General features: G+C 42.5%; 2 protein-coding genes and 1 long non-coding RNA gene across 7 annotated transcripts in view; 1 reads left to right on the top strand and 2 right to left on the bottom strand.

Annotated features, from left to right (window-relative positions):
- Positions 1–40: 40 nt before the first annotated feature.
- The window catches only part of LOC114435889 (complement C1q-like protein 2), a 34,879-nt gene continuing 15,219 nt past the window's right edge, over positions 41–19,700 (bottom strand). For all 3 annotated transcript variants that reach the window (XM_028405854.1, XM_028405852.1, XM_028405853.1), the window contains one exon: positions 41–465. In XM_028405854.1, the coding sequence (XP_028261655.1) occupies positions 194–465 (272 nt within the window). In that variant the 3' untranslated portion in view covers positions 41–193. The remainder of the gene's footprint in view (positions 466–19,700) is intronic.
- On the top strand, positions 8,403–14,935 carry LOC114435864 (E3 ubiquitin-protein ligase TRIM21-like). Of its 3 annotated transcripts, none has more exons than XM_028405799.1 (16): positions 8,403–8,659; positions 9,964–10,177; positions 10,374–10,604; positions 10,686–10,829; positions 11,026–11,217; positions 11,444–11,641; positions 11,723–11,814; positions 11,926–11,989; positions 12,073–12,158; positions 12,292–12,357; positions 12,791–12,886; positions 12,971–13,074; positions 13,392–13,500; positions 13,590–13,707; positions 13,792–13,818; positions 13,927–14,935. In XM_028405799.1, the coding sequence occupies exons 1-16, from the start codon at positions 8,624–8,626 to the stop codon at positions 14,472–14,474; spliced, it is 2,325 nt and encodes a 774-aa protein (XP_028261600.1). In that variant the 5' UTR covers positions 8,403–8,623; the 3' UTR covers positions 14,475–14,935. The 3 variants fall into 3 exon arrangements, with proteins under 3 accessions (XP_028261600.1, XP_028261601.1, XP_028261598.1); XM_028405797.1 differs by lacking the exon at positions 8,403–8,659 and adding an exon at positions 9,027–9,719 and having other exon boundaries at positions 10,374–10,598; XM_028405800.1 differs by lacking the exons at positions 8,403–8,659; positions 10,686–10,829; positions 11,026–11,217 and adding an exon at positions 9,022–9,719 and having other exon boundaries at positions 10,374–10,598.
- LOC114435915 (uncharacterized) lies at positions 16,829–17,692 on the bottom strand. The gene is made up of 3 exons (XR_003670665.1): positions 17,488–17,692; positions 17,274–17,391; positions 16,829–16,858 (listed from the first exon to the last, which is right to left on the bottom strand). It is a non-coding gene; the product is annotated as an uncharacterized LOC114435915 (long non-coding RNA).

Here is a 19,700-nt window from a genome sequence, read left to right as displayed (position 1 = left end):
TGCCAAAACAGACCCTTAGCTTTAAAAACACAGTCTCACCAACCTTTAGGTTATAAAGAAATAAAGAAATTCATGGACTCTAAGATTTATAAATTTACTAAGATACTGATAATGTGTTTTACTAGTAAATAGTAATAATGATCTGTAAAAATCACAGTAGTAATAGTACATGTATATATGTGTTAAAATGTGGTTAAATGAGCAGAAACCCGCTGAAGGTGGTAGCGCCTTCTCCCCAAACATGTGTATTTGCTCTCATGCGCACAAACACCTGGTCTCCTCTCTGCAGTCGCAGGAATGCTGCGTTGCCTCCATTATCAGCCCCGTCATTTACGGTCTGATGGTCAGAGCTGTCCACCATGATCTGGCTATTCTTCATGAGGTCTAGTTTTACCCAGTGTTGTCCCCCAGCATGATAGAAGAAGGTGAAGTAGTAAGTCCCTGCGACAGGTGCAGTGAAGATACCTGTGGGAACAACACTTTATTCAAAGAGCTGACTCAGCAGTACACTTATGTGTGTTTTAGCTCTTTCTTTTTAATCTATACGTCTTTCTGTCAAACGTGTAGGATCAAAAACATTTATTATAAATATATCATAATATTCACTTGAGAATAAACCTCAATGAAGTCTTGTGCTGTTTTCCCCTTTCATTTATTTATTGGAAACAAAAACAAGTTTCTGTTATTTAATATGTTGATGACCTCTTCTTCCGTCCTTTGCCTTTGTTCAAAGCTGAACTCCCATCACAGCACACATTTGACAGAATTATTGGTGGTTGGTAACAAAAACAAGTACAAGACAGTGTCTGGAAAATGTAATTGCAGTAGTTTCTCTTTGAGGCTAAGTCAGTCACTACTCAGGGCTCCAGACTAACTTTTTGCACCGGTGCGCCTAACCTTTTTTTCTTGGGTGCACCGGCACAAAAGCTAGGTGTGCCACATCACACATCACACAGCAGTTTGTTTTTTAATTACTGTCCATATATTTTATGGATCAGGCCTTAACTTGACACCTATCTTAACGCAGAAGTTCTTTTCATCTTCTCTCATCATCTGCAGCTACATCTACTGTTGACCTGACGGCCTCGCAGGGCTGTAGCCAAAGTTTTAGAAATACCGAGGTCCAAAAATTGATCTCCAGGAAATATAAACAGGCTTAATAATCACATAGCATCATAAACTGACTTTGGACCTTGTTTAATGAACACAGGTAAATACAAATAAATAAATACATGTACCGATAGTACTCATTCAAATTATGGACAAACTAGCCAACAAGTCTGCCTGTCAGAAATCCATGATGAAGATTTAAAGTTACAGCACTCTTCAGTTCCCTGTTTGCTTTCTCTCTGTATTTTCTGGCTGTCGCTCCTCACTTATCTATCTGGCAATGGGAATTAAAAATGATTTAAATTATATACACCTTTATTATTTAAACGTTGTGATTGAGATATATATTTTGTTTTCTTCAACACGTTTCTATTGCAGCTACAGTATCTCTTCTCTCATCTTCCTCACCTCTCTTCCTCTCTGTCTCCTCTCTTTCTAAAGCTGAGCTCCAGCTCAACTTTTCATTCTTACAGTTTTAGCTGTATGCAGATATCATACTGGCAGACAATGGTCCACTATAGCAGGATAATAACAATACTTTTTAAATGGGCGTTCGTCATGTAACCATGTTCTATAACTCCTTAAACCAGCTGACTGCTGTCAGTCAGCGTGAATCAGCCTCCTCCTCTTCCTCCTCCTCCTCCTCCTCCTCTTCCTCCTCCTCCTCCTCCTCCCCCTCTTCCTCCTGTGTTCTCTGTGCCCAGGCGGGTCTGTATCATCCTTCTCTTCCTCCTCCTCTAGCTCAGACTCCTCCTCCTCCTCCTGTGTTCTCTGTGCCCAGGCTGGTCTGTATCATCCTTCTGATCATCATCTACATTGTGTTGTCTGTAGTCTGTGTGACAGAAAATGGGCCAGAGGTAGGAGAACCGGTCAAAAGTGCAGCAGAAAATAACACAGACACTTTCTTTATTTCTTTTTTATTATTATTTTGTTCACAGTTTGTATTTATTTCTCTGCCCTCTAAATTTTGTCACTATACACAAACTCTATAGCAAAGAGCAGAGCTGACTCATGTTCCACCTTCTACATACTCTGTGTTTAAATGAAGAAAAACTAATAACGTCACTTTATTAGAGGTGTATTTACTCACTAATAAAGTCACCACATGTGTTTCTCCAGGAAATTATTTATGCGTTTATTCAAGGTGCTCATAATGTAATGTGTCATGTGCTGTCAGAGCAGCTCCTTGTTCTTTGTTTTCATTGAAACCTTGGGTTCCTGTCATGGTTCTGACCTGTGTCTTGTCTCTTTGTGTTGAAGACTTGTGCTCCTCTGTGTCTTTGTCAGCTCCTCCTGTGTTGCTGCTCCTGGTTTGTTCCTCATGTGTGCTCTCATGCTTCTAGTGTCTCCCTGGTTTCCAGAGCATCTCCTCACTTCTTCATTCATGCTTGTTTGGTTTTGGGATTGTTACTCGGCTTTATTTACATAAAACCCGACCTTTGTTGGACCTTTGGGTTTAGAGTTTGTCTGCGTTCGGGTCCACCTGAACATTAACAGCTCCTGTGTGGGGAGTTCTGACCTCGGTCAGATTCTGCTTTAAGTTCTTCTTATGTTTGGGGCAGCTGAGTCTGGTCTGCTCTGCTGTGTGAAGCTAAAGACTCCAACTTGTTACCAAACCTGCAGGAGGATGAGCTTAATGAATATACATCATGTTGTAGACTAACTGCAGAGTTTTCTCTCTTGGTTTTTCTGTTTGACCGTCATTATAAAGTCACTCTGGATAAAAATGTGTTTTATATTAACTATGTAAGAACAGTTCAGTTTGTCTCCTCACACATCACACACAGTGTGTAACTCATTTTCATTCTGTGTGTGGTTTAGATCGGAACAACTGACAGTGATGTTTCAACGTGTCAGAGCCAGCAGCTCATTCAAATGAAGCTGATTATACAGAAGTCTGTAGAAGAACATTGTTTCAGTGTGATAGTAAAATATTCACCTCACTGTGTTATCTCAAGATGACAACATGAACAGAAATTATTGCTGCGTTCAAACGTCCATAGTTGTTGAACTGACTGTGAGAGCTGCTAAATACACACCACAGTTCACTGTCATGTGGATACATGATGACTTTAATGATCCGCTCGCTCACATATTGAATACGATTGTTGGCACTTCTTCTCTCTGAGATCAAAATGTTTGCTGAATGTGAAAAGCAGGTTGTTGTAGGACGTCTTGGTACTTTTGGCACGTTGTGTACTCGGGCAGACTATCACATAGTAAAGAGTATAGAAATGTCAACACTGGAACATTAAGCCAGTGTTTCCTTGAATGTTTTATCATCCACAACATCAAGAGTTAGAGTGAAAACCACTGTGCACAGTCACTGTGCTTCTCTTATGATGAAAACAGCTTTCCTACATGTACTTAACTCAAGATCATTTAGAATACAGTGTGAATAATGCAGAAAAATAAGGAAGACTGTGTCACATTACGTCTTTAAAGGCGTCTTTAAAACAGAGACATTAAATATCATGTTTGATGAAACTGTTTTTGTGATCAGTCTGGAATAATTTCCTGCTTTATATTTGCCTGTTTAGTTATTGAATGTGATGAATGGGGACTACATGACCGTCATTATAACGTCATTCTGTGGGATAAAATATTATCCAGTTTCATATGGTTTCTTTCAGTTTAATTCTTAAATTAAGGCTGTCACTATTGTGTCATAGTGGCAACGTGGTTGGTAGGTCAGTGTTGATGGTAACAGCATCTAATCCTCTGTTTGTCAGACAGTACATAAGATAAGAGATAAGATAAGATAAGATAAAACTTTATTAATCCCGAAGGAAATTCTTGTGCCAGAGGTATCAAGTCACAATAAATGCAGTTAAGTACAGAGTATAAGTATAAGTGTCACTATAATCCAAAATCAGAGTACAGTACGCAGTATGAGCACAATATATGATACATGGATACAAATATGGAGATATAAGGAGCTAAGTAAACATAATATAGACCAGTGGAGGGAATTACAGTGATGCCTGACATGATTATCTAGCGCTTCTCCGTACAGAAAGGGGAGGAGTTATACAGTCTGATGGCCACTGGCAGGAAGGACCTCCTGTGGCGTTCTGTGCTGCTCCTCGGTAGTCTCAGTCTACCGCTGAATGTGCTCCTGTAGGACAGCAGTGTGTCGTGCAGGGGGTGAGACGTGTTGTTACGAATACTGAGGAGTTTCCTCAGTATCCTCCTCTCTGTCACCTCCACCACAGACTCCAGCTCCACTCCCAGCACCGAGCCAGCCTTCCTAATGAGCTTGTTGAGTCTGTTGGTGTCGGCCGTCTTCATCCTGCTGCCCCAGCACACTACAGCGTAGAAGATGACGCTAAAGGACCTGAGTCTCCTCAGTAGATACAGGCGACTCTGTCCCTTCCTGTATATTGCCTCTGCATTTGTGGACCAGTCCAGTTTGTGGTCAATGTGGACACCCAGGTATTTGTAGCTGTCCACAATGTCCACGTTGGTACCCTTGATGCTGACCGGGTTTGGGAGTGTCTGGTGCTTCCTGAAGTCCACCACCAGCTCTCTTGTCTTTGTGACATTCAGCTGCAGGTGGTTCTGTCCGCACCACTCCACAAAGCTGTCCACCACACTCATATACTCCGCCTCCCGACCTCTGCTGGTACAGCCCACAATGGCAGAGTCATCCGAGAACTTCTGCAGGTGGCAGGACTGTGAGCAGTGTCTGAAGTCCGATGTATAGAGTGTGAACAGGAATGGAGACAGTACCGTGCCCTGGGGTGCCCCCGTGCTGCTCACTATCGTGTCCGAGACGGTGTTCCTCAGCCTCACAAATTGTGGTCGACCTGTAAGATAGTTAGTGATCCAGGTGACCAGTGGGGTCTCTACCTGCATGTCCAGGAGCTTCCTATTCAACTGTGCAGCAGGTAGATGATGGCGTCCTCCACTCCAATACGGGGCTGGTAAGCAAACTGCAGGGGGTCCAGCAATGGTTCCACAACAGCACACAGGTGTTTCAGGACCAGCCTCTCCAGAGACTTCATGACCCTGACCCTGAAATTGTCACGACGTTGACATCATCGTAGTCCACCTAAAGTCCTGTGAGTCCACACTGGCCTGTCCCCCAAGGCTCCTAATAACAAGTAATGTGTGTGGTCCCACCAGACCACCAACCAACCTACAACCAGAGTCCATGTCTGCCAACCAGTAAAAAGCGTGGTTACAAAATGTTTGTTAAAAGACACATCCTCCCTCGAAACTTTGATCAAAACCGGTTTAACTGGCAATGGTGAGTTAAACAGTGACGTGAAATACCATTAATAAAAATAATGTTTTATTTTAATAACACTGGACAATAATCTCACTCTTCAGGTACTTGAAAAAAAAGGGTCTCTGCAACAGAAAAGTGCCCATCCAGTCCTTCATTATGGCTGATCAGAAGGTCGAGGAGATCTGTAATGGTGTTGGCCGCCGCCTGCGCGATAATCTCTGCATCAGCGATAAACCCATGCAGGTGTACGATATTACTGTTACCAAAAGAGGTCGCAACAAATGCAAAGTGAATCCTGCGCCACCAAAAGAAAGTAAAGTACATGTGATTGTGGCTTGTGACAGAATTGGCAACCAGTGTCTTCCTGTTCAATATGAAAAAAACAACAATCAGAAGCCAGACACAACTGCTCCACTCTGCAAGCCCTGACCTCTGATACCTGTGTCCAACAGGGTCACATCACTGAGGCTGCAGGATGTTCTTTCTGTTGTTCAGGTTCAGATGATCATGGATGAAAGAACATTTCTTCCAGATTTCATACTTTTTTTTAGCTTTGCAGCATTAAAGGAGTTTAATTAATGATATAATTATGCAAACATACAAAGTTTGAAGCTTTTTGTTTTGCTTTGTCAAATAAAACGCCACATTCATTCATCTTCTTTATGTTCATTCATTCATTCTCATGACGACGTTATCTCAGCTGCGTGGTGGAGGCCATTCTGTGAAGTGTCCTTTGACCGTTAGTGACATTTGAAAAAGAAAGTCAGACACATGGTGCTTCATAGTGACGAGAAAGTCTCTGATAATTATAGTAAGTGTACTTGAAGGCAGCATGTGAAGTTTTGTGTTAAAAATCTGTACAGTGTTGCCAGATTGGTCGGGTTCGTAAAATTTGGACTGCTTTTCACAACATTTGATGGATTTTTAGAAAATATTCCAGTTTTCATTTCATGCACAGCGGACTGTGTAGCTGTGAGTCCTCTAACGAACTCCAGTATGTGGTTAAGGTCACGTTGAGGAGGTGGTGGTTTGGATGGGGAATCCCTCAGGGATCCTCCTGCATCGTTCAAGACGCCTATCCAGCGGACAGCGGAGTGTACTGGTGCGAGTCTGAGCGAGGGTGCTGCAGCAGCAGCCTGAATATCACCATCGCAGGTGACAGGAAGTGTTCCTGTTGTGGCCCTTTGCGTAGAGTTGATGTGTGAGTGGTGCGGTGATCATCGGCGCTCCTCCACTTCTTGTGACAGAAGGTGATGAAGTGACGCTCTCCTGCCACTACAGAGAAGATGAAAACAGCAAAGCGACCTCCAACTTCTCTGCCAAATACTACAAAAATGGCGTCTTCCCTGGGACCTGTCCTGCAGGAACCATGACCTTTACATCTGTGTCCACGTCTGACGAAGGTTTCTACACGTGTGAGTACCCAACACAGGGAGAGTCACCACAGAGCTGGATATCCGTCAGAGGAAGAGGTGGGTCCAAACCATCGATCTGTGAAGTCATCCTTTAAATATGAGAGAAGCACAAAGCTAAAAGAAAAGACTGTCAGACTGATGACTGATAATGAGGGAGAGAAGTGATGATGAAAATTTGTATTTAAAACTTACTTACCTAAAATATACATATTAAAATAAGAAGATATTGTGATTGTTATACCACTCTGCTCCACTAGATGGCAGCAGAGTATTGTTCTGATGGTTTTTGTGTCCTCCTTCTGCTCCTCCTCATCCTCCTGCTCCTCCTCCTCCTGTGTTCTCTGTGCCCAGGCTGGTCTGTATCATCCTTCTGATCATCGTCTACATTGTGTTGTCCGTAGTCTGTGTGACTGTGCACAGAAAATGGGCCAGAGGTAGGAGAACGGGTCAGAATTAAACAAGTGTTTCAGTTTTTATTTTCAGACTGTGCTGATAATGTGATGTTTAATTGTCGTCCTGTCCATAGCTGCTTCTGGACTGAACATCTACATTAACTACACATGGTCCATTTTCATTTGAGATGATTTCTTTGATTATTTTAACCTGTTCAGATCCTTTGCAATGAAATCAATCATATATATTTAGTGTGTGAGTACTTTTACTTTTAATACTTTAAGTACATTTAAAAGTACTTAAGACTTTTACTTAAGTAGGATTGTTGATGTAGCACTTCTACTTTTCCTTAAGTACCGAGCTTCAGTACTTCCTCCGCCTCTGATTGTTAGTCACTCAAAGAAATGCTGATTTTCCACCTGTTGAGCAACTGCGTGTTACAGCTTATTACATACTTGTCAGACCTGTTTGACAACAAACAGGTCTGACAAGTAACACAGTAATGAGGAACTGTACCACCACAAACGTGTGTAGTTCTTTCTTTAAGTCACCACACACAGGGGCTGATGAGGACAAAGTGAGAGCAGCAGCAGTGTCTGGGGGACCAGCAGCTCGACCTCTGGGACGTGGAGGTTCCAAGCACATGTTCACTGTTCTCTGAGTAAAAACCCACAGACTGTCCTTGTACCAGGCGGGTCTGGTGTGGCTCTAACAGTGTGACTAATCAGTCTCATTTCTCCCTGTTCAGATCTGCAGATCTCTTCAGCTTTCTAAAAAAAAACATTTTATTATGTGTCAATAATTTATACTGATCTTTAATGTGATGTGTAGTTACATCTTTTTCTGTATTTTCTGTAAATATTGAATCAACAGTTTGTGTCAAACGTCTGGGTCATTGTTGTAAAATTTAACCCCTTCAGTGATGATGATGCATCCGTGTCCTGCATCATGCTGTCAGTTAATTTGCTTCAGTGCACATCATCATTTATTACTTCTTGATTGATGACAGCATTCTGAGGTCTGTTATTGCTGGTAAACTGTCCGTTGCTATGCAGAACTGACCGTTGCTATGGACACACAGTTCTGATCAACAGGGTGAAAGACATCCAAACAGATGAAGAAGTCTAAAAAATATTTAATTGACATTTTTGTGAAAGATGGTTTCCTTTACAAATTACAATTACAGCCAATTTATTAATATTAATAATCATTTTCAACTAGTGAATTTAACCAGTGAAGAGTGCTGAAATCCCTTCTGATATGTTATTTATTCTGCTTCTTATTTGAACAAAATTCTGGTAATTAGTTTGATCTTGTTTTTGATGCTGTGGTTTAAAAGAAGCCGTTGCGCATTGACGTGCAAAACGCAACTAAAAGCAAAAACACATTTTTCTTGGAAAGCGTCATGACTATTTTAGTCTGAAATGAAACTGAAACCGATCAAAGCAGCAGATAAGAGACGGATCCGACCATGAGCGGCGTCAGAGCGGAGGTAAGGATCGCACAGGTAAGATGCTCTTTCTAATCTCATTCATCAAATAACAATAAACATGTACGCATCAACCCATCATGACGTGCACCATGTTAACCTGGTGGCACTCCTGTGCAAACCCTTCTGCACCACTTTTGCAGCTTGTCCAACAACCAGTATTTTGAAAAACTGCGAGTAAAACCGAATCTTCTTTTAAATAATTTACTGAAAAAACACACAAAAAATGACAATAATAGCGTAATAAAACTATGACAGCATGACGTAGGCCTATTACTTTTTAATAAAAGTTCTAAATGATGTATTAGCAACAGTTTTTATAAGTTCTTATTAAATTATTTGTTTCACATTTTTAACTAAATTATTATTACAAATAAATTAACTTATAACTGGCTCTTACATCTAGCTTGTTTTGGCAACTTATAACGAACTTATTTTTAAAGAAGCAAGAAAAAAAGCACGTTTATACAGAAGCGCTGAACTGCCACAGTAAAACATTTTTTTTTATCTTGTTTATCTAAGATGCTATCATGTTATAATGACATAACGTGATAAGCGTACATGTACTTCGGTTCTGCACAGGCATCACAATGGCAGGACCAGGACACACGGATGCCCCACTGCTGAGATCACAGTATCATCCACTGTGCGCAATAAGGACAGAAACTCCCCACGTTTCAATCCAACATGAAAAACGACCTAATTAAATTTTGTAAATGAGTCATCTTAGACATGAGTGAGCAGTGAATTGGTGAGGTTAGTGTTATGTGACAGGCATATGTCTCCTTAAGAGGACTGGGCAGTGTGTACCTGTGTGTGCGCGTACCTGCGGCGGTGTGTGTGTGTGTGTGTGTGTGTGTGTGTGTGTGTGTGTGTGCGCGCACACACGCAGGAGAGCGTAGGTGTGTAGGAGTGGAAGAAGTGAAAGAGAAAGTTGTTAACTCGAGAGAGGAGTGATTTATGAACAAGAAGAGAATAAAGGCGCCTCCCTGCAAGGACAGACAAGTGCTCTGGTCTCCAGCTGTGTGTGATGGTGGTGGGGGTTAACCATGGGCTCCTCTGTGCTGAAGCAGGAAAGGTTATCATTAGGCTACTCATAAACAGTTTTTTAATTAGCCTACAACAATAACATTTATCTGGTTAGAACGAGATAAATCACATCTTGTTTATCTGAATGTTTAAGCTGTAATCTTGAATTCACCACTAGAGGGAGACAAATCCCTGTACAACCAACAGCAATCAATCAGATTCAGCAATCATTCAATCTCATCAAACCATGATTTAGATTTCTTGCTTCTTTTTTTTTTTATTTGCCTCTACAGATATTCAACATGAGCCTCCAGGTCTGTCACTGTGGCTGGTCATCAGTGACGACTTACCATGGTCTGAGAATCCACCAGGGGATGAATGGATGCACAGAAAGGGGAATGAGGATCCCAGAGAGCGAACAGTTCACTTATCAAACTAACTACTGGGGATCTTCTCTCATGATGGAGGAGCCGTACTTTAATCCCTTCAGCCGACCTTTGAAAACTGGTGAGTGGAGGCAGGGAGAGCTTGTGAAGTCTCTGTCTGCAGCGGTCACTTTCTTTAGAATGACAAACATTTGTAATATAAAGCTGGTTACAGTGTACGATTTTAGGCTGTTTCTCTGATGATTTTCACCTTTTTGAGCCATTTTCGAAATCAATCAACTACCTGACAATGGATCCTTCTTCCATGTCTCAAACAGACTCTTCATCAGATGTGAGTCTCCAGGTCTGCCACTGTGGCTGGTCATCAGTGACGACTTACCAAGGTCTGAGAACTCACCAGGGGAAGATGGGCTGCACAGCAAAGGGTGTGAGGGTCTCTGAGAGTAAACAGGTCCGTCCCTTTACTCAAACGACCAAAACTGCACCGGCAATCAAACTGGAGAAGCCTTCCCCAAATATCTCCAAACCTTCTGTGAAGACCGGTGAGTGTTAGTGACCCTCACAAGAATGATACAGTAATGATAACTCTGCCTGTTTCAATGTGTTACTGCCTGTCATTTCTCAAACAGATGCAGCTGTTTCTTGCACACCAAAGGAAATTAGGGTCCCTGAGAGCCAACAGGTCCGTCCCTTTACTCAAACGACCAACACTGCGCCGGCCATCAAACTGGAGAAACCTTCCCTGGTTATCTCCAAACCTTCTGCAAAGGCCGGTGAGTGTTAGTGACCCTCACAAGAATGATACAGTAATAATAACTCATTTCTCATCTACAGCTGCGTCTTAGACACCAAAGTGCAGTGTAATGTTTTACTCTGTAAACAGGATTTATGGTGACAAATGTATTTTTAAAACCTGGAATACCAAACAATCAGCTCCCTTCACTGAATCCTTCTTCCTGTCTCAAACAGACCTTTCGTCAGATGTGAGCCGCCAGGTCTGTCACTGTGGCTGGTCATCAATAACGACTTACCAAGGTCTGAGAACTCACCAGGGGAAGATGGGCTGCACAGCAAAGGGTGTGAGGATCCCTCAGAGCGAACAGGCCACCCTCAAACTGGAGAAGCCTTCCCTGGATATGTCCGGACCTTCTGTGAAGACCGGTGAGTGTTAGTGACCTTCACAAGAATTATACAGTAATAATAACTCTGCCTGTTTCAATGTGTTACTGCCTGTCATTTTTCATATACAGCTGCATCTTGCACACCAAAGTTCAGTGTAATGTTTTACTCTGTAAACAGGATTTATGGTAACAAATTGTATTTTTAAAACCTGGAATACCAAACAATCATCTCTCTTGAATGAATCCTTCTTCCATGTCTCAAACAGACTCTTCGTCAGATGTGAGCCGCCAGGTCTGCCACTGTGGCTGGTCATCAATGACGACTTACCAAGGTCTGAGAACTCACCAGGGAAAGATGGGCTGCACACCAAAGGGTGTGAGGATCCCTGAGAGCGAAAAGGCCACCATCAAAATGGAGAAGCCTTCCCTGAATATGTCCAGACCTTCTGTGAAGACCGGAGAGTGTAAGTGACCCTCTCAAGAATAATACAGTAATAATAACTCTGCCTTTTTCAATGTGTTACTGTCTGTCATTTCTCAAACAGATGCAGCTGCGTCTTGCACACCAAAGGGAATGAGGGTCTCCCGGTTGAGAGCATCTGATCAAAATGGCAACAAACCTACTTTCAATGAGGAGGTACAGTGTGTCACAGCCACAAGCAGAGAGAACTCAAGCAGACAGTTATAAAACCAATAAATACATCTAAAAGTGCTGAAATGAGTATTAAATCTCTAATGTCTGTCACAGACCATCACACCCCAATCAAACCCCCCGTCTACAGGAACCACGGTGGAGGAGGACGATCAGTCATGTACGCTTCACATTCATAACAGGAGTGGAGTGAGGATCATGTACTCAATAGACATTCATTGTATTTGTGTTGTTTCTCTGCAGTGTTTCAGACTCCACCGCGCCCTCGTCAAACAGCCAGCAGCTCGGACAAAGCTCGCAGAGTGCTGGACTTCACAGGTGCACAGCAGGTAACACAGACACAAGCTAGGACGCTAAAGCTGCTCCTCAAACAACTCCACCTATATACACTTATTTGTATTGTTTATTGTAACCAGACTTGGTCTCTGTAACATCAGACTTGATGCTTTTTTCATCATGTAGGAAGAGGAGGAAAAGGAGGAAGAGGAAGAGGGGGAGGAGGAAAATGAGGCTCAAAAACTGCTGACGGTACAATGCCATATTTTAGAAAAAAGGAATAGAATGCAAAAATACTGAATCCTAAAAAACTTAGGGTGCAAACATGCTAAAGTAGCTCTATGTCCTTCTTCCACAGCCAGATCAATTACCTTTGAATTAACAGCTACATCATATGCATTTCTTTGTGTGTCTGTCTTGCTCTTGCAACTTCTGGTAGAGCGCCAGCTGGAGGCCATTAGCCCCTATAAATCAATAAATTAGCAGCATCGTTGTTTAGGCCACAGGGTTCAAAGCATGTAAAAAAAAGAACCGGTTTATAATCCGGAAACTACAGTAATAGTGCTAAACATTAGCAACTTGTAGTGTTTACAGGCTGATGTTAGCATTTAGCACAAAACAGGAGCAGAGAGCTATTAGCAAAGCTGCAGACTCTCCTGACTTGATGTTTTACCTTCTTTTAAAGCCAAAACAGGACAGAATGAAGGCCGAGCTACAGCAGAAAATTAACACCAGAGAGCACAAAGTGGTCGACGTCAGATCATCTGTGAAAACCTGCAAGGTAGGCTACAGCGGGAGCGTAACCTCTTTATTATAGTTTGAGTGTTTGTTTTTTAATAGCTCCTCCCTCCGTGGTGCTTTTCAGGGCAGTTTGGATGCTGAGTGGCTGGAGATCAACAGTGTCTTCTCAGAGGTGATGAAGGCTGTGGAGGACGCTCGGCTGAAAGCCCTTGGGCCTCTGGAGCAGAGGTCAGTCAGATGTGTGGCTCAGTGACAGATGGTTAGGAGGTCCATCCATCCATTGTGTTCCAACAGCTTAAGCAGGGAGACCCAGTCTTCCCTCTCCACCGTCACCTCCACCAGCTCACCTGGGTGTTCTCAGGCCAGGCAGAAGCCCCAGGGCTTTCTCCCATGAGGAGTTGCCCAGAACATCTTAGGTCCCCCTAAAGTGTTTCTGGGCATATCCACATGGGATATACTGAGGAGTTGAACCCCAGTCAGACCACTGTCTGCTTCTTATAGTTATAGAAGTTATATTCACTTTAGTGCACTTTTGGTATTTGTAGGAGGCAAGAAGTGAAAAAAGAAGCCAAAGATCTGATCCAGAAGCTGCACAAAGAAATTGATACCATTAAGACAACCATCGACGAGTTGGACAAAAATCCAGATTTGCAGGTTAGTTGGTTGTAATACATTATATATATTCAACATTCTGAGTCTTTAAAATTAAATGTACATTCATGTGTGCACACACACACACACAGGTTCCTCCAGTAGCAGATCTGAGTGTCGACACTTCATTCTCCTTCGGCACCCTGCAACCTACAACCTCCACCATGATGAAAGAGATCAACAAGAAACTGGAAAAGCTCTCTTCCCTCGGTGAGCCTTATGTTTGATTTTATTTGGTTTATTTTAATATATATATGGTTTTGTTGCCACTTATGTCAGTTTCTGTTTTCACAGAACTCAAGAGAACTCCAGCATTTGCAGGTGAGACCAAAACCTGATTGTAGTACCAGGCTGTGAAGATTTCTGGACTGATTTTTATTGTCCATATTTGCATTGATCTGTCTGCACTGTATCATGATATTATTGCAGTGGATGTGAAACTGGACCCACAAACTGCCCATCCGTGCCTTCTTGTCTCTGACGATGGTAAAGAAGTGAGAGACAGCGGATTGAACCCAGAACATCCTGACACTCCGGAGAGGTTTAACGAGTTTGCATGTGTCCTGGGATGCAACAGGTTGACCTCTGGGAAGTCTTACTGGGAGGTGGAGGTCAGCAACAAGACCGGGTGGGATCTGGGTGTAGCAAGACACAACGCCAACCGTAAGGGGGACCTGAAGCTTAACCCTGATTACGGGTACTGGGTCACTGTGCATTGTGAAGGTGAAAATTACACAGCCCTGACAGCACCACCCACCAGCCTTTCCCTGAAGAAGAAACCTCAGAAAGTGGGGGTGTTTGTGGATTATGAGGAAGGTCTCGTGTCCTTCTATGATGTGACGACTAAGTCTCACATCTACTCGTTCACTGAGTGCAGGTTCGGTGGTGAGATCGCCCCCTTTTTCAGTCCTCATCTCAAAGAAAATGAGAAAAATGCCGCTCCTCTGATCATCTGTGCTGTGCAGACACAGCAGTGAAAGTTACAGCATCACAATCATATAAGGGTGAAGGGCTTTATTCAAGATATTTTATTTAGCATAGGTCAAAATACAAAGGAAAAACAAATGTAGACATATTGAAGAAAAATGAAGTTTTCACATGTTATGTCAAAGAAATTCATTAATTGTGCTTAAAATGTCTTTAACTATTGACCCATGTCACACATGCATTATTACACAATCAGCATTTAGTGGACCAACAGTCTCTTTGTGGCCTCCATCTCTCTGGATACCAGCTGACTTTATATTATTGCTTCCTTTATGATTAGTATGAGTAACTACATTAAAATATATATTTAATGGTTTTGTGGTTTAAGAATGCATGAATAGAAACCAGCATTATGAGAATATTTTCTATATTTCTTAGTCTATATTTTCTTAGTAAAAAATATGAAAATGTCTGATTTTAATATTTGTTGCAAATAAAAGGGGATCTTTAATCATGCATCATATTAAGATTTATTATGAATAGTTATTAGTGATAGACCAAACATTAGTGATAAACATTGACATTTTAATATGGAGGTCTATGAGGAATGACTCACTTTCTGGGCCAGCCCTCAGGTGGCCATTTGAAGGAACTGCAGTGAGATTTGTAGTCTGCTACACTGCTGGCTTTGACCTTGTAGCTACTCATGTTTACTAAAAAACAAACAACAACAACACTGAGCAGCACTTCTATTGAGCAGTGTGTCCAACAGTGACCCCTCACTTTGACCCCGTTCCACCTCCAACGCCTGACTTCCATGGTAAAAGGAAGAGTCTTGTAGTTCCCAAAACACACTTCTGCAAATTTCTAAGAAGTATGACACTATGTTTGCTAGATGGTTCATCAGTGTTAGTGCAACGTGCATTCACAGTGCAACACTGGAACACTGTTGTAGCACTTTGACAGCTGCTCCGCTCTATATTTTAGTGAAAAAGTCTCACCCACATTGACCCTGCATGACGGCTTGGTGCTGCAGCGGGCCAAAAAGGGGAACTTCTTTATTTACAGACTGTGTGACTCTAAGCTATGCTAATGTAGAGATATGATCATTCGATCACAGTCATATAAGGTAAAATGGTATTTTGCAGTACTTTGATTGGCTGCTGCTGAGACACAGTGACACCGGTTGTTCTTAAATCACTTCAAGAGCACAGACTTCACAGAGACGGGCCGACCAGAGCAGGTGAGGATACATCTTTACAGCTAAACTATGAAACGCTGCTGTCACATTTCTCTCATTTGTTTTGCTGCTGATGTAATTACATGAGAACATTTTTAAGGACTGCGTTAATGCTTCAATGTGTGAAGCATTAAGCATTAATGATGCTTCAATGTGTGAAGCATTAAGCATTAATGATGCTTCAATGTGTGAAGCATTAACACAAAAAAGTGTAGTTTACACCCTTGATAATTTATTCATATTCCGTGTGCCTTTAAAAACGACACAAATGCTAATTTATCAGAATTGTGGTGCATATACTGTACATGTTTGTGGATTTTTTTCAAATCATGAATGAATGCTCTGAAAATGTTGCTGTTCTTCTCTCTAGACAGGATGAACGTTGTCCTCCTCATCACTCTTATCTGCACTCTCACTTTTGTGCATGTGTGTGAGGGTCAAAGACCCAACACAAACAACAACCAGCGTCCATGTCAGATGGAAAATAACGAGAATGCCTACGACAGATTTGTTCACACACACATCCTCTTGGAAAACTTTGACACGAGGGCTGCCTGGCAACAGTGAGTTAAAAAGTGACATGAAATAGCATTGATAAAAAATAATGTTTTTGACAGAGCACAATCTCTGTAACAGAAATGTGCCCACCCAGTCCTTGTTCACTGTTGTACACTGGTGGAACTGATGCATTATTTTTGAATCAGAGAAACCTGTGATTTTTCTCATTTTCCTACTCCTCCTTGAGAAGAACCTTAGTGGAGTTATATTGGCTTGCAGTATAGGAAGGGAAGTGTTATATTTAGTTTATAAAGAAATTCATGGATTCATACATTTACTGTCCACTTAAAAAACAGATAATGTGTTTTAGTAATAATAATCACAGTAGTAATAGCATTTTAACATTTATTTATGTTAAAAGTGATCAAATGAGCAGAAAACCACTGAAGGTTGTAGTGTGACTTCCCCAGACATGTGTATTTGCTTCCATGCGCACAAACACCTGGTCTCCTCTCTGCAGCTGCAGGAATGCTGCATTACCTCCATTATCAGCCCCATCATTTAGGGACTTTTGGTCAGAGCTGTACACTATGAACTGGTTATTCTTCATGAGGTCTAGTTTTGCGACGCGTTCTCCTCCAGCATGATAGAAGAAGGTGAAGTAGTAAGTCCCTGCGACAGGTGCAGTGAAGATACCTGTGGGAACAACACTTTATTCAAAGAGCTGACTCAGCAGTACATTTATGTGTTTTAGCTCTTTCTTTTAAATCTATACGTCTTTCTGTCAAAAGTGTAGGATCAAAAAGATTTATTATAAAATATATCATAATATTGACTTGAGGGGCACAAATATCAGTCGCTAGTTTGAGACCCCTGGTCTAAATAGTGTCTAGAAACCAGCCAGTAGGAAAATGTAACTGCAGTAGTTTCTCTTTGAGGCTAAGTCAGTGTGTTACTGTGAAACAGTGAACAGTTCTGCAGGAAATAGACGTCCTATATCGGGCAGTAATGGACACCCTGCAGCCAATCATGACCAAGTATTCAACCAGACCATGACTGGTTATTTGTACATAAAACAGATTAAAGAAAAAGTCAGCACTACTGTACTTACCTGTGTGCTGATTGTAGGCGTTGCCCTCATTTGTTATCACGCTTCTATAGACCAGAGTTGTGTCTATGTTGTAGGGTCCGATGTATCCAACTGGTAATGTTGTAGCACTGAATACTACCTTGGTGGCGACAAATTAAAAGAAAATGATCTTGTTCATTTAGTCACTCACCATCATTTGTTACATAAATATTGAAACAGAAAGGTTTCAGTTTACCTTTATTCTTCAGAGCGAGGATCTGGGTCTCACTGTCCTTCAGTCTGGTCTCCATGGCTCCTAGTTTCTCTCTCATAGCACTAAACTCTTTCTGCTTTTCACTGATGTCTTCTGTTTCCACAGCATTGGTAACATCCTGGGCCAAAGTCAGGCCACAAAACAGTAACATGAAAAATGAAATGTTAAAATTCATCTTCTTGCTCTCTGAAAGTCTGACTGATAATGAGGCATGAAGCCTTTTGTAGCCCAGTTGTTGTTTAAAGTGTTAAATTATTAACAGTTCATATATAGCTTTATTGTCTTTTATTAACAAGTGTATTGAATCAGATCAGAACAATCGAGGCGTGCCAGGACTTTAGCCTTGATGTCTACAGATTAGTGTTACCATTGAAGATGGCTGAGTCACCTTGTCCCCAACAACCTCCAACAATCCCCAACTGAACATGTACACACAGTATCTAGGGCACACAAGTCGCCCAGCGTACGCATAGTTGATAAAATGTACACACATCATAAATGTTGTTTGTAAGACACACACTTACTTACACACTGGCTGTGTTCGAAATCCCTCACTCACTCTTCCCATATGGGGAGTTCAGTGTAGGGCACCATATAGTGACCTCATTGTGAAAGCATTTTTGGACATTTCGGACTCTACCTCCCTCATTTTCTGTCTCCGTTAATGACGTCAATGCTGTCGCAAATCAATGGTGATCACGATGGCGCCGGGTACGGACGCCCTGGTGTTTTGGTGCGCTCTGTTTTGTTTGTTTTTGTGCACAAACTGTGTGTCTGCATGCTCTTACACCAGAGAAGAGCTCATGAACATCAGATTTACCATACCTGTGGACTTATCTCCAGTTTTTTTAGCATCTGCTGCCGATTTACTACACGTTTTAGTAAAAAAAAGTGAGACGCCGGCGCAGAGGGAAAGAGCTGGTGCGCCTCCGCAGACGTGGGACACGCACACCGTTACCTGGGATTTTTCTCTCTAACGTCCGCTCACTTAGCAACAAAATGACGAGCTGACACTGTTGATGGGAAGGACAGGGACTTTTCTTCATCTTGTGTGTTGTGCTTCACGGAGACCTGGCTTTGTGAACAGATACCGGACTGCGCGCTGCAGCTGGAGGATTCCACTCCTCCGAGCGGATCGCCACAGGGAACTCTCCGGTAAAACCAAAGGTGGAGGTGTCTGTTTCTATATCAACAGTGGTTGGTGTACTGATGTGACTGTGATCTCCCAGCACTGCTCTCCTGCTCTGGAATACTTATTCATTCACTGTAAGCCATTTTACTCTCCACGTGAGTTTGCTTCATTCATTCTGGCCGCTGTTTACATCTCGCCCGGTGCGGACGTGCACGAGGCTCAGCGTGCACTCGCGGATCAGATCCTGTGTTTGGAGCAAACATACCCGGACTCCTTAATTATTGTCCTTGGTGACTTTAAGAAAGGAAACCTGAGCAAAGAACTCCCGAAATACAAACAGCTGATCAAATGCCCAACCAGAGAGGAGAACACACTGGATCACTGTTACACCACAATAAGCGAGGCATATCGCGCAGTGCCCCGTGCTGCTCTTGGACTATCTGACCACGTGATGGTCCATCTGATTCCTGCATACAGACAGAGGCTGAAGCTCTCCAAACCTGTGGTGAGGACATCTAAAAAGTGGACCAGCCAGGCTGTGGAGGAGCTTCGATCCTGTTTTGAGACAACGGACTGGGAGGTGTTCAGGGCTGCCACTGATAGTCTTGATAAGTACACAGACACTGTGACGTCATATATACAGTACTGTGAGGACAGTATTGTGCCAACACGCACCAGGGTGAGTTATAACAATGACAACCCTGGTTCACAGCTAAACTCAGACAGCTGAGGCTAGAGAAGGAGGCTGCTTTCAGAAGTGGGGACAGAGACTGCTACAAACAGGCCAAGTACAGGTTTAGCAAGGAGGTGAGAAGTGCTAAACACTGTACTCTGAGAAAATCCAGCAGCAGTTCTCTGCTAACGACTCTGCCTCTGTGTGGAAAGGACTGAAGCAGATCACCAACTACAAGCCCAAGCCCCCCACTCAGCTGACGACCAGCAATTAGCCAATAGTCTGAATGAGTTTCTACTGCCGCTTTGATGGACTATCAGCCAGCCCTGACACCTTTCCACACACCTCTCCACACCCCATCAACAACGGACATTGTCGTGACCTTCCCTG

This window comes from Parambassis ranga, chromosome 5 (assembly GCF_900634625.1).
Source record: "Parambassis ranga chromosome 5, fParRan2.1, whole genome shotgun sequence".
In the NCBI taxonomy this organism is placed as follows: domain Eukaryota; kingdom Metazoa; phylum Chordata; class Actinopteri; family Ambassidae; genus Parambassis; species Parambassis ranga.
This window is presented reverse-complemented; position numbering and strand designations above follow the sequence as displayed.